The 12,179-nt window shown below is 40.5% G+C and overlaps 1 protein-coding gene across 1 annotated transcript; it reads left to right on the top strand.

Annotated features, from left to right (window-relative positions):
- Positions 1 to 318: 318 nt before the first annotated feature.
- On the top strand, positions 319 to 1,656 carry LOC130748066 (F-box/kelch-repeat protein At3g06240-like). The gene has a single exon (XM_057601190.1). The coding sequence runs from the start codon at positions 319 to 321 to the stop codon at positions 1,654 to 1,656; it is 1,338 nt and encodes a 445-aa protein (XP_057457173.1).
- The last annotated feature ends 10,523 nt before the right edge of the window (positions 1,657 to 12,179 follow it).

Genomic DNA, 12,179 nt, shown 5'->3' with positions numbered 1-12,179 from the left:
TTGAATTTGTTGGTTTTCAAGTTTGGTTGGGGTTTTATTGTATTTTTTTATGTTTGCATTAATTTTTCTCTATCAGTCTCTTTGTGGATCAGACTCCTTTTTATTTATGAATAAATTTATTTTACTGTAAAAATAATCCTTTAGATTTATGTAGAATTGGCCCTATAATTTTGAAGAAGAAAAACACAAAAAAAGAGAAACAATTTCTTGTGGTATTTTCTCCTCGGTCTTTCATTGGGTCTCTGATATTTATATAATATAAATTCCTTCTATATTTTTAATTTGTTTATCTCTTTTTCTTTGCACTGCAGTGTGGACATGAAAGTAGCAAAGAAAGTAGATGGACAAAAAAGTCAACAACTTGAGCTTTCTTTCGTTGATCTTCCACCGGAAATCATGGCACATATTCTAATAAGACTTCCCATTAAGTCTATTCTGGTTTGTAAATTTCTTTGCAAAAGGCTGAACTCTCTTATTTCAGACCCACATTTTGCCAAGTTACACTCTAAGCATGCATCAACTGGTTTCATGATTGGGACCTATGATCCAAGCCTAAATTCAAGATTTGTGCACCTTCTTGAGTATGAGCCTGAAAAGTTTGACAATAATGATGGTAGCCAATGTTGTTACTGTGAGGATGACTTTATCAAACCAGAATGCAACAACCATGTAAAGCTCGAGACTAAACTCAAGCTTCATATTCATGGTGGAAACTCAATTTTGGACAAAATAATTGGTCTGAATAGTGATGCTAGAAAAAGGCCTTATGCTGAGTACGAGCCAAACTATGATAAGTTTATGGTGGTTAATTCTTGTAATGGTTTTCTTTGCTTGTGTGATCGGGTCAAAGACTATTTTGTTGTTTGCAACCCAGTTATAAGTGAGTTCATCAGACTTCCAGAAGCTACCAAAATGGATGAAACTAAATTCTGCCACCAATTTGTATATTCCGGTTTCGGTTTCAATCCCAAAACTAATGAATATAAGGTTGTGAGAGTATTACATAGACATCAAAGTTGGCGTGATCGTAAGAGTATTATGATTGTTGATATGTACACATTAGGAACATCAAAATGGAGGAATGTTGAAGTTAATCTTGAGCATGTCTTCGATCTTCTATTTCCCACTTGTATGAATGGGGCACTTCATTGGATCTGTACTCAGAATAGCAAAGGGTCACTATTGTGTTTCAACTTTGAAAGTGATGAGTTCCATTCTTTCCCTTCTCCTCCGGGTGTATTCAAGGAAGGATATGGTACATATAATATCAGCATGGGAGATTTAGGGGGATTTCTTTACATATGTGATTCATCATCTCTAGACACTCCTGTTACAATGTGGATTATGAAGAAATATGGCATTGGAGAATCATGGACTAAGGTTTTCAGTATTGATACATTGAACAAAAAGTGTTGGCCATATGGTGGTTTATATTGGCCAGCAAAACACTTCAATGATGGTGCTGCTATATTGATGTGTCATTCCTCCATGGTCTTTATCTATTATGAACCAAAAAAATGTGTATCCAAATTCTTCAAGGTACGTGGGACACAATCAAGAGGGTTGGAGGTAATTTCACATATTCCTAGTTTCATCTCACTCAAGACTGTTGTGAATGGAAACAATATCAGACTGTTAGATGCTAACTCACGGTAAGAATACAAATCCTATTTATTTATTAACTAATTAAATTTAATGCTACTTTAAAAATAATAATTGCTATGATACTATGAAACATATGACAAGTATTAAATGCAACATACGAATATGAGTTTCCTATGTTGATCATTTTATTTTTACTTCTTTTTTAGCATATATTCAGTTTGAGAGGTTAAAGAGGATTACGTTTGAATCTTTTCACTTAAGGTTAATGTTTCATCAATCAAATGTTTATACAACTAAATTATATGTGAACATATTATTATTTTTTGTTTGAGTAGTGCTACCAACACACTCTTTAAACATGTTTCAAAACACTTCATGTGATTATATATGTTTGAGTAGTGCTACCAACACACTCTTTTATACTCACTGTTAGCTACCTTTGATCTTAAACACTACAGGTCTACAAAGTTAAAATTGGCCGAAGAAAATGAAGTTCTTTTCTTAGCTAAAGTGATAGTTGAAGTGGATGAAGAATAGGATGCAGAGTATACATCTTGAGAAGTAATTCTCATACGGTAAGATCCTCAATTTTAAATATCATTCATATTATTATTATTTAGTAAATTGTAATATTAATCTTGCTGTTGTTGACTTTGTTGTTTTGTTGACTTTTATGTTGTTGTGCTTATATGACAGTTTATTGTTATGTTTGAATTATTGAAAATATTTATGGATTGCATGAAATAATATTATTTTCCTATGGAAAAATAGTTGATTGATTTAAATAATTGTTGTTGTGATGAATTTTCAATTTTATAAAGGTAATTGTGAGGGAAAAACCAAAAATAGGAGGGAAAATGAGGGAATTAGTTTAAAGTAAATTAAAATAATTATCTTTAGTTAAGAGAAGGAAAAATAATTTAAATACCCTTTTAAAACCTGAAAAATTTCGTGATTTATAAGTTTGGGTGAAAAAGGGGTGAGTTGTTAGTTTATCTCTATTTTAAAGGTATAATCTTGAATCAAATATTTCATAAAGAAAAAGAAAAAACAATTTCTTGTAAATTAAAAAATAAATCTGAAGTGAATGATATATTTATTTGGGAAAATAAAAATATTTATTTCAGAAATTTTTAATAATTCCCCTAATTTATATATTAAATTTGAAAAAAGTTGAGAAAAGGGGTAGGAAGAAAAAGGTTGTAGATGAGGTTTCTTGCGACTTGGAAGTGATAGAAGCCGCATAGGCTCATGAAGGGAATCAATTAATGCTTCTGCCAGCGGAGTATTTTGAACCACATGGTATTATCACTAGGGCGAGGAGTGCTTTGTTGATGGGGAAATACGTGGGCTTAAAGTTTGATTGTCATGACGAGGTTGTTGTGAACCAAATTGCGACCCAGATCCGTGCGCAGAGGCCTCCTTAGGGTTGTTGGTTGATAGCTTGGTGTTTCTGACGGGAGCCGTTTCTTTTTTCATTTGGTGTTGGTTGACTGGTCGTCTTTTAGCCTGCGTGCGCTTTTGGTCGTTAGCCTTTAGGTGTTTTAGCTCTTAGATTGGTTTTCTGTGCTGGGGCTCCTTTGATTTTGGTTGGGTGTGGATTTATGTCTGTTAATAGCCCTTAGAGCTCTTTTCTTTTTGGGGACCGTGTTTCTATGTGGGTGATTAGCTTTTGTATGTTACTAATCACCATTATCTGCTTTGTCTCTTCTTTAACTTTGTTTTCAAAGTTGTGATTAATACACTATTCTGCTTTCTCAAAAAATTCGGAAAAAGCATAGTAATAGAAGAAAAATGATTTCTTGATGACCAAGTTAAAGGATTGGGTGATCTTTTAAGTTCAAAATCCATGAGATAAAGAGGTTATATCATTTCAACTTAATTTGGATAAAGATCTAGCCTTTAGTTTAATTTTAACTAAATCAGTTGAAGATTCTATCTGAAAATTCGAAATTCAAGCACTTCTAAACAAAATTTGAAATCTTAGGAAATATGAGACATTTAAAAACTAAAATTCTATCTCCTAGGGGTGTTATGGCCGAAATTTTTAAGCCTTGAGTCTAGAGTTTGATTATTTTTATAAATATGGTCCCCTGTTATGTAGAAATTCATGAACCATGAAGCTGCTCACCCTTCACTCTTAAATACACTTGAGAAGCTATCAACTCTCAAGCATTACTTCTATAGGGCTACTCGAACCCCTCTCACCTTCTCTCTTCATTGGTCACAATTGTTTTCTTCTCCCAAAGAGTCAAGGTTAGTTCAGTCTTCTATTCCATTCTTTACACCTTTTCTATAAGAAGTCCTTCTTCTCAAATTTTGTTTTCAAAACACTTTAGGAAATCATGAGACCTTTATCTTTTTGGTTCTGAAATTTATAAGGTAAGTATGATGAGTTTTAAAAGAGAAAAAAAACAAAAAAAAAACCTTCTTTGTTTTGTTTAGGGTCGCGGATTCGTTAGGGGGTTTGGGGGTCGAAAACGATTTCGAAAACTTGTTCTTTTTCCTCTTTTGGCTAAGGATAGTATATGGTTGAGGAGATAGTTTTCTTTTTATGAAATCATATTAATAAGAACTATTTACTTGCGCTAGGTTGCTATCGTATGCACTATTGTCTTTGAATGTCTTCGAAGGTAAGGGTAACTTCGGTCTAGTGCGTGAATTTGCATGTTTCTCCCCCTCTCTTTTACATGGTATTTGAGATGAAGATGTATTAATTGGGTGTTGTTTGATTGATGTTTTGACATGTTTTGATCACTTTTGTATTTGCTGATTTTTCTATGTTGATAGCATGTTTGTGTGATCATAGAATTATGAACATGACTTGTTTTGCCTTGAAACTTGTTGGCTGATTTTCCTACGGTATTATTCTTGAAGTTGATGTCATTTTGAACATGGTTTAAGCATGATATGTAAATTATATGCTTTATGGAAAATTGAAGTATGTTGAGTTTCTCATAACATGGTTTTGACTTGAAAACTGGTTGGAGATGTGGCTATGAGTCACGAGTTCTGTTGTTTGGCTAACTTGAGCATATAGATCTTGATTTGAAGTGGCGGTGTGATGATGTTTGTCCCATAGACTGTCCCACCTCGTAGAGGTGTCTTGAATTTGATGACAACGTGGTTGTCTAGCCTTGTGAGACTTTTAATTAGTCCATTTTGGTAGAAGCATGTAGATCATTGTAGGACTAACCTTATCTTTTTGAAATTGTGGATTAAATTGATAATATGTGATGTCTAATTTAAATTTGTGATATAATTTGTTATTCTATTCTCTGTAATTTAAATTTATTGATATAGTTATCTGTTTCTAAATTTGTGAGATAGTTTGTTAATCTGTTATCTGAAATTCAAATTCCTTGATATAGATATTTGTTTTTCTAAACTTTGTGCACAAAGTTTGTTATTTATGTTATCTGTTTTGAATAAATTGATATGTTGTTTAAAATTTAAAAACTTGCTGATATTGGAGATTAAGGATAGATTGGTACTTTATCCAAACGAGTTATTTGAATTTGAATTATGGTTGTTGTTTGTTTTTGGAATTAACACTTTCTGTTTGCTTTGTGCTACTTGGGCGCCTAACGCCAGACTTAGACTATGGAACAGACCATGCGCGATGGCGGCAAGGAAAAGTAACGATTGAGCGGCGGAAAGCTTGAAGCAGTGAAGACGGAGATCTTGAAGTTGCCGAACCTCTTTAAAATAAATTTTGAACTTTGATCGCCGTTAACTTGGATTTTATTTGCACACGTATTTATTATTTTGGATATTTGAGCAGATTATTTATTTAATTATTAGGTATTTATTTAAATTGCGGTTGAATATTATTATTTTCGAAAATAACTTTAATTGGACAAGTTTTTGAAAAAGAAAGAAAAAAACTCATTTGAGTTCAAGTAAGAACTCTTGGGTTGTTATGTCTAGGGAAAGAGACTTTTAATAAGGCATTGTGCCGATCCAGCTTTCATGTGAACATCTCGGACTATTGCTTAGGTGATGATAGACCTTGATTTTCGAATTTACAACACCTCTTTTGGAAAAAAAATTCTAAGTTAATCCCTAGACTTATTAAGTTACTAAGGAGATTCCTAATTTAGAAATTGGAACGTTACACATACAATAAGGTTATACTACATTGCAAGCTTTGATTTGAGTACTTTTTGAATTCAGGAAAACTAATATAATTTGTGTAAACTTTGATCTATAATTTTATTAATTTATGGTTTCATAAAAGTGATTTATTGTGCTATTTGTACTAGGATTAGAAAAAGACAACGATTATTATTTATCCTTGTCTTATTTCCTATTTAACTTTATTTGCTTTATTGTGTATGTTGTATCTGCATTGATTCCCTTTTTTATCCTCGCATTGAAAATAGTTTCGAATACTCCCTTATGTTCCTTATAATATCTGCTACTATAAGATTTTGGCACATGTATCAACAAATGATATTAATATTCTTGTTTTTATAAAAAATTACAACTTATTTTTTTATAAAGCAAAAGAATATATTAATTACAGCTTTGACAAAGCTGAAAAGGAGACAAACCAGACAATGGTGATTAGTAGCATCAAAATTACTACTTAGGCTTTACAATTCTCATATCATCATTATATTAAAAGTGCAATTGGTAAAACCACAATTAACGCTCTCTTGAAATTATAAAAATGAAGAATTAAAAATAAGGAAAGAAAGACCAAAAAGTTACAAATATAAAGGAACATAGAGAATATCTAGGCACGTTAATTATATGACTTGTTTTGACTTTATTGTGGAATTTGAACTAATCTTAATAATATATAAAGCCCATCCACCAAAGTGGGTCATAATGTTTTCTAATTTTCACATGTCACCTCTCTATTGGTTGATTTCAATGAATTTCCACATGGCCTTCACCGATTGGTCCATTTCCTTGAATTTTGATTGGCCGAAATTAATTAATATATAAATTAATTAATAAATTAATCATGGACTGGGCGAGCCCCTAGGGGGGCAACGCCTAGCATATAGCCCGCCCCGAGGCGGGGCCCTAACCTTAAGATGGGCCTTGGCTTCGGAGGCCCAATTGGCCCAAGAGATAGTGCCCGAACTCTATAAATAGGAGGGAGTGACCAATTGTAAAGGACCTTGGCTCATTTGATGAAATGATACATGAAATTCAGCATTCTCTCTCTCATTCTCATTCTCTCTCTAGCACAATTCTCCACTCTCTAGGTACTATACATTTCTTCAATGTTCATTGCTAGAACATTTGGCGCCGTCTGTGGGGAACGTAAACTTTCTACTCCCATTCACGTGGATTGATTGTGCAGGAAGTTATCTCTGTTGGTGATTAGGCAATTCTCTGGTCTTTTGATTTTGATTCTGTAACCGGTGTTCGTTTTCCGATCGAGTTTGCATCGTCCTTGGTTTGTATGGAGACTCGACGCAGGAGGCAGCATCATTCACCGGTGCGACAGCGAATTTCGCCGCCTCGGCGGCCTCATCGTGTGATCCTGGATTCTCCGGTACGAACGGCGGGAGTACAGCCGCCTTCTCCTCCTCCGTCACCACCACCTCCTCCATCGCCTTCACAGGTTGGATCTCTGGAGCGCTCACCAGAGAATTCACCTGCTCCGGAGCAACAACCAGCGGTGACACAGGAGCAATGGCGCCATCTGATGCGCAGCATTGGCAACATCCAACAGAGGAATGAGCATCTACAGGCTCAGTTGGATTTCTACCGTCGCGAGCAGCGGGACGATGGAAGCAGAGAAGCAGATTCCGTGGCTGAGTTCCGTCCGTTCTCGGAGGATGTTGAGAGTGTGGCGATTCCGGATAATATGAAAACGTTAGTTCTGGATTCTTACAGCGGAGATTCCGATCCGAAGGATCATCTTCTGTATTTCAATACGAAGATGGTGATAATTGCGGCGTCAGATGCGGTGAAGTGTAGGATGTTTCCATCGACGTTCAAATCGACGGCGATGGCGTGGTTCACAACTTTGCCGCGCGGATCGATTTCAAATTTCAGAGACTTCTCATCCAAGTTTCTAGTGCAATTCTCGGCGAATAAGAATCAGCCGGTGACGATCAACGACCTATATAATATTCGCCAGCAAGAAGGAGAATCACTGAAAGAGTACATGGCAAGGTACAGCGCAGCGTCGGTCAAGGTTGAGGACGAGGAGCCTCGAGCTTGTGCTCTAGCATTTAAAAACGGTTTGCTACCGGGAGGGTTGAACAGCAAATTGACACGTAAGCCGGCGCGTTCGATGGAGGAGATGCGTGCTCGCGCCAGCACTTATGTTCTTGATGAGGAGGACGACGCTTTCAAAAGAAAGCGCGCGAAGTTGGAAAAGGGCGACACGTCGCCCAAGCGCGCGAAAAAAGATAAGAATGGCGAGGATAAGGGGGATGGCAAGCAGCAAAGGCAAGATAAAGGGAAGGCGGCATTGAGGCCGACCAAGGAGCAGTTGTATCCACGGCGTGATGATTATGAACAACGCCGGCCATGGCAATCCAAGTCCCATCGCCAGCGGGAGGAAGCTGACATGGTAATGAATACTGAATTAACGGATATGCTCCGCGGGGCGAGGGGCGTAAATCTAGTGGATGAGCCAGAGGCCCCTAAGTATCAATCACGGGACGCCAATCCCAAGAAGTGGTGTGAATTCCATCGGTCCGTCGGGCACGGCACAGACGACTGCTGGACTCTGCAGCGGGAAATTGATAAGTTGATTCGGGCGGGATATCAAGGAAATCGCCAAGGCCAGTGGCGCAACAACGGCGATCACAACAAAACGCATAAGCGAGAAGAGGAGCGAGTGGACACTAAGGCAAGAAAAAGCAAGAATCAGCGGCTATCGCCACAAGAGGAGCTGATGACACGTTCGCTCAACACTCAGGAACGCCCGTCGGGACCATAAACACCATCGCTGGGGGATTTGGCGGCGGTGGCGACACCCATGCGGCGCGGAAACGCCATGTTCGTGCGGTTAATTCTGTTCATGAGGTCGCTTTTGGATTCGTACACCCTGACATAACAATCTCGATGGCAGACTTTGAGGGGATAAAGCCTCATAAGGATGACCCGATCGTAGTGCAGTTAAGGATGAACAGTTTCAACGTTAGAAGGGTACTCCTGGATCAGGGTAGTTCGGCTGATATTATCTATGGTGATGCATTCGACAAGTTGGGACTAACTGACAATGATCTGACTCCATATGCGGGAACCTTGGTAGGTTTCACGGGGGAGCAAGTAATGGTGCGAGGATACATTGATCTAGACACAATATTCGGGGAAGATGAGTGTGCCAGGGTTTTGAAGGTAAGGTATCTGGTTCTCCAGGTGGTGGCATCTTACAATGTCATTATTGGGCGAAATACATTGAATCGCTTTTGTGCTGTAATTTCAACAGCCCATTTGGCGGTCAAGTATCCGCTAAGCAGTGGAAAGGTTGGAAAGCTGAAGGTGGACCAGAAGATGGCGAGGGAGTGTTACAATAATTGCCTTAACTTGTATGGCAAGAAGAGTGCGTTGGTCGGTCATAGATGTTATGAAATTGAAGCTTCGGATGAAAATCTTGACCCACGTGGCGAGGGGCGGGTAAACAGGCCCACGCCAATTGAGGACACGAAGGCGCTGAAGTTTGGCGATCGCACTTTGAAGATTGGGTCCAGACTGACGGAAGAGCAGGAGACGCGCCTGACAAAGCTGCTTGGGGAGAACTTAGATTTGTTTGCTTGGAGCTGCAAAGACATGTCTGGAATTGATCCAAACTTCATTTGCCATCGATTAGCATTGAATCCAAGTGTCAAGCCAGTTTCACAACTCAGGCGGCGCTTGGGAGGAGACAAGGGAAAGGCGGTTCAACAGGAAGTTGACAAGTTGCTGGCGGCAGAGTTCATCAGGGAAGTGAAGTATCCGACGTGGTTGGCGAACGTCGTAATGGTGACGAAGGCGAACGGGAAGTGGCGAATGTGTGTAAATTACACAGATTTAAACAAAGCATGTCCAAAAGATTCGTATCCCCTTCCCAGCATTGATAGCCTCGTTGATGGTGCCTCGGGCAACGAACTGCTTAGCTTGATGGATGCTTATTCTGGCTATCATCAAATCCGCATGCACCCGGCAGACGAGGACAAAACGGCTTTCATGACCGCCAGAGTCAATTATTGCTATCGCACCATGCCGTTTGGACTAAAGAACGCTGGGGCGACCTACCAAAGATTGATGGATAGGGTTTTTGCTGGGCAGGTGGGGAGAAACATGGAAGTTTACGTCGATGATATGATCGTTAAGTCAGTACGTGGTTTGGATCATCATCAAGATCTGGAAGAAGCATTCGGCGAGATCAGGAAGCACAATATGCGCCTTAACCCGGAGAAGTGCTCTTTTGGTGTTCAGGGTGTCAAGTTTCTGGGATTCATGATCACATCCAGGGGAATAGAGATAAACCCGGACAAATGCAAGGCGATTCAGCAGATGAAAAGTCCCTCTAATGTGAAAGAAGTCCAACGTTTAACCGGGCGAATAGCAGCTCTATCTCGTTTTCTCCCTAAGTCTGGCGATAGATCTTTCCCATTTTTCAAGTGTCTTCGAAAAAATGCTGCATTCGAGTGGACAGCGGAGTGTGAGGAAGCTTTTGTTCGCCTCAAAGAGCTCCTGTCATCACCGCCGATCTTGTCAAAACCAATGCAGGGGCACCCGCTGCACTTGTATTTTGCTGTGAGTGATAGTGCTCTGAGTTCTGTGATATTGCAGGAGGTGGATGGCGAACATCGAGTTATTTATTTCGTTAGCCACACACTTCAGGGCGCAGAGGTCAGATACCAAAAAATCGAGAAGGCAGCATTGGCGGTCCTCGTCACCGCCCGGCGGTTAAGACCTTACTTTCAGAGTTTTCCAATAAGGGTGCGAACGGATTTACCCCTGAGACAAGTGTTGCAAAAACCGGATTTGTCAGGCAGATTGGTCGCCTGGTCGGTTGAATTGTCCGAATATGGTTTGCAATATGATAAACGAGGCAAGGTTGGCGCACAGTCGCTGGCTGATTTTGTGGTGGAATTGACCCCAGATCGGTTTGAAAGAGTAGACACTCAGTGGACTCTCTTTGTAGATGGATCCTCCAATAGCAGTGGCAGTGGCGCGGGAGTAACATTGGAAGGACCAGGAGATCTAGTACTGGAACAATCGCTGAAATTCGAGTTCAAGGCCACAAACAACCAGGCAGAGTATGAGGCTCTCATCGCCGGGTTGAAGTTGGCGCGTGAAGTAAAGATTGGAAGCTTGTTGATAAGAACGGACTCGCAGTTGGTGGAGAACCAAGTGAAGGGCACTTTCCAGGTCAAAGATCCTAATCTGATCAAGTACCTAGAGCGAGTGCGATATTTGATGACACTTTTTCAAGAGGTTGTGGTGGAATATGTTCCTCGGACTGAAAACCAGCGGGCGGACGTGTTGGCCAAATTGGCGAGCACGCGGAAGCCCGGCAACAATAGAAGTGTGATTCAGGAAACGCTGGCGTTCCCCAGCATTGAAGGCGAGCTCATGGCATGCGTGGACAGGGGAGCGACGTGGATGGGACCTATATTGTCCATCTTAGCGGGGGACCCAGCGGAAGTGGAGCAATGCACGAAGGAACAACGGCGAGAGGCGAGCCACTATACTCTCATAGACGAACATTTGTATCGCCGTGGTTTTTCGGCGCCATTGTTAAAATGCGTACCGCCGGAAAAATACGAGGCAATAATGTCTGAGTTGCACGAGGGAGTGTGCGCAAGCCACATTGGGGGGAGATCTTTGGCTTGCAAGGTGTTGAGGGCGGGATTCTACTGGCCCACCCTCAGGAAAGACTGCATGGACTTTGTGAAAAAGTGCAAAAAATGTCAAGTGTTTGCTGATTTATCTAAGGCACCGCCAAAGGAGCTGGTAACGATGAGCGCCCCATGGCCCTTCGCCATGTGGGGGGTGGATCTAGTAGGGCCTTTTCCGATCGCCAGGTCGCAAATGAAGTTTATATTGGTAGCGGTGGATTATTTCACTAAATGGATTGAGGCCGAGCCCCTGGCCAAAATAACCTCTGCGAAGATAGTCAACTTCTACTGGAAGCGAATTGTTTGCAGGTTCGGGATTCCAAGGGCGATCGTATCCGACAACGGGACCCAGTTTTCAAGCAACCAAACTAGAGAATTTTGCAGGGAAATGGGCATACAGATGAGGTTTGCCTCTGTGGAGCATCCGCAAGCAAACGGGCAAGTGGAATCTGCAAACAGGGTAATCCTGCGCGGATTAAGGCGACGGCTCAAGGAGGCTAAGGGAGCCTGGCTGGAGGAACTCCCGGTGGTGCTATGGTCATACAACACCACTGTGCAATCCACTACAAGGGAAACCCCCTTTAGAATGACCTATGGGGTTGATGCTATGTTGCCAGTGGAGATTGACAACTTCACATGGCGAACCCAGCCAGATTTTGAAGGGGAGAATCAAGCCAATATGGCGGCGGAGTTGGACCTTTTGTCGGAAACGCGTGACGAGGCGCACATTCGGGAAACAGCGATGAAGCAGCGCGTGGCGGCAAAGTT

The sequence above is a fragment of the Lotus japonicus genome, chromosome 1, assembly GCF_012489685.1.
Source record: "Lotus japonicus ecotype B-129 chromosome 1, LjGifu_v1.2".
In the NCBI taxonomy this organism is placed as follows: Eukaryota; Viridiplantae; Streptophyta; class Magnoliopsida; order Fabales; family Fabaceae; genus Lotus; species Lotus japonicus.
This window is presented reverse-complemented; position numbering and strand designations above follow the sequence as displayed.

What these genes read in the sequence shown, in the direction of transcription:
- LOC130748066 (XM_057601190.1), top strand. Translation starts at nt 319, where the DNA reads ATGAAAGTAGCAAAGAAAGTAGATGGACAAAAAAGTCAACAACTTGAG.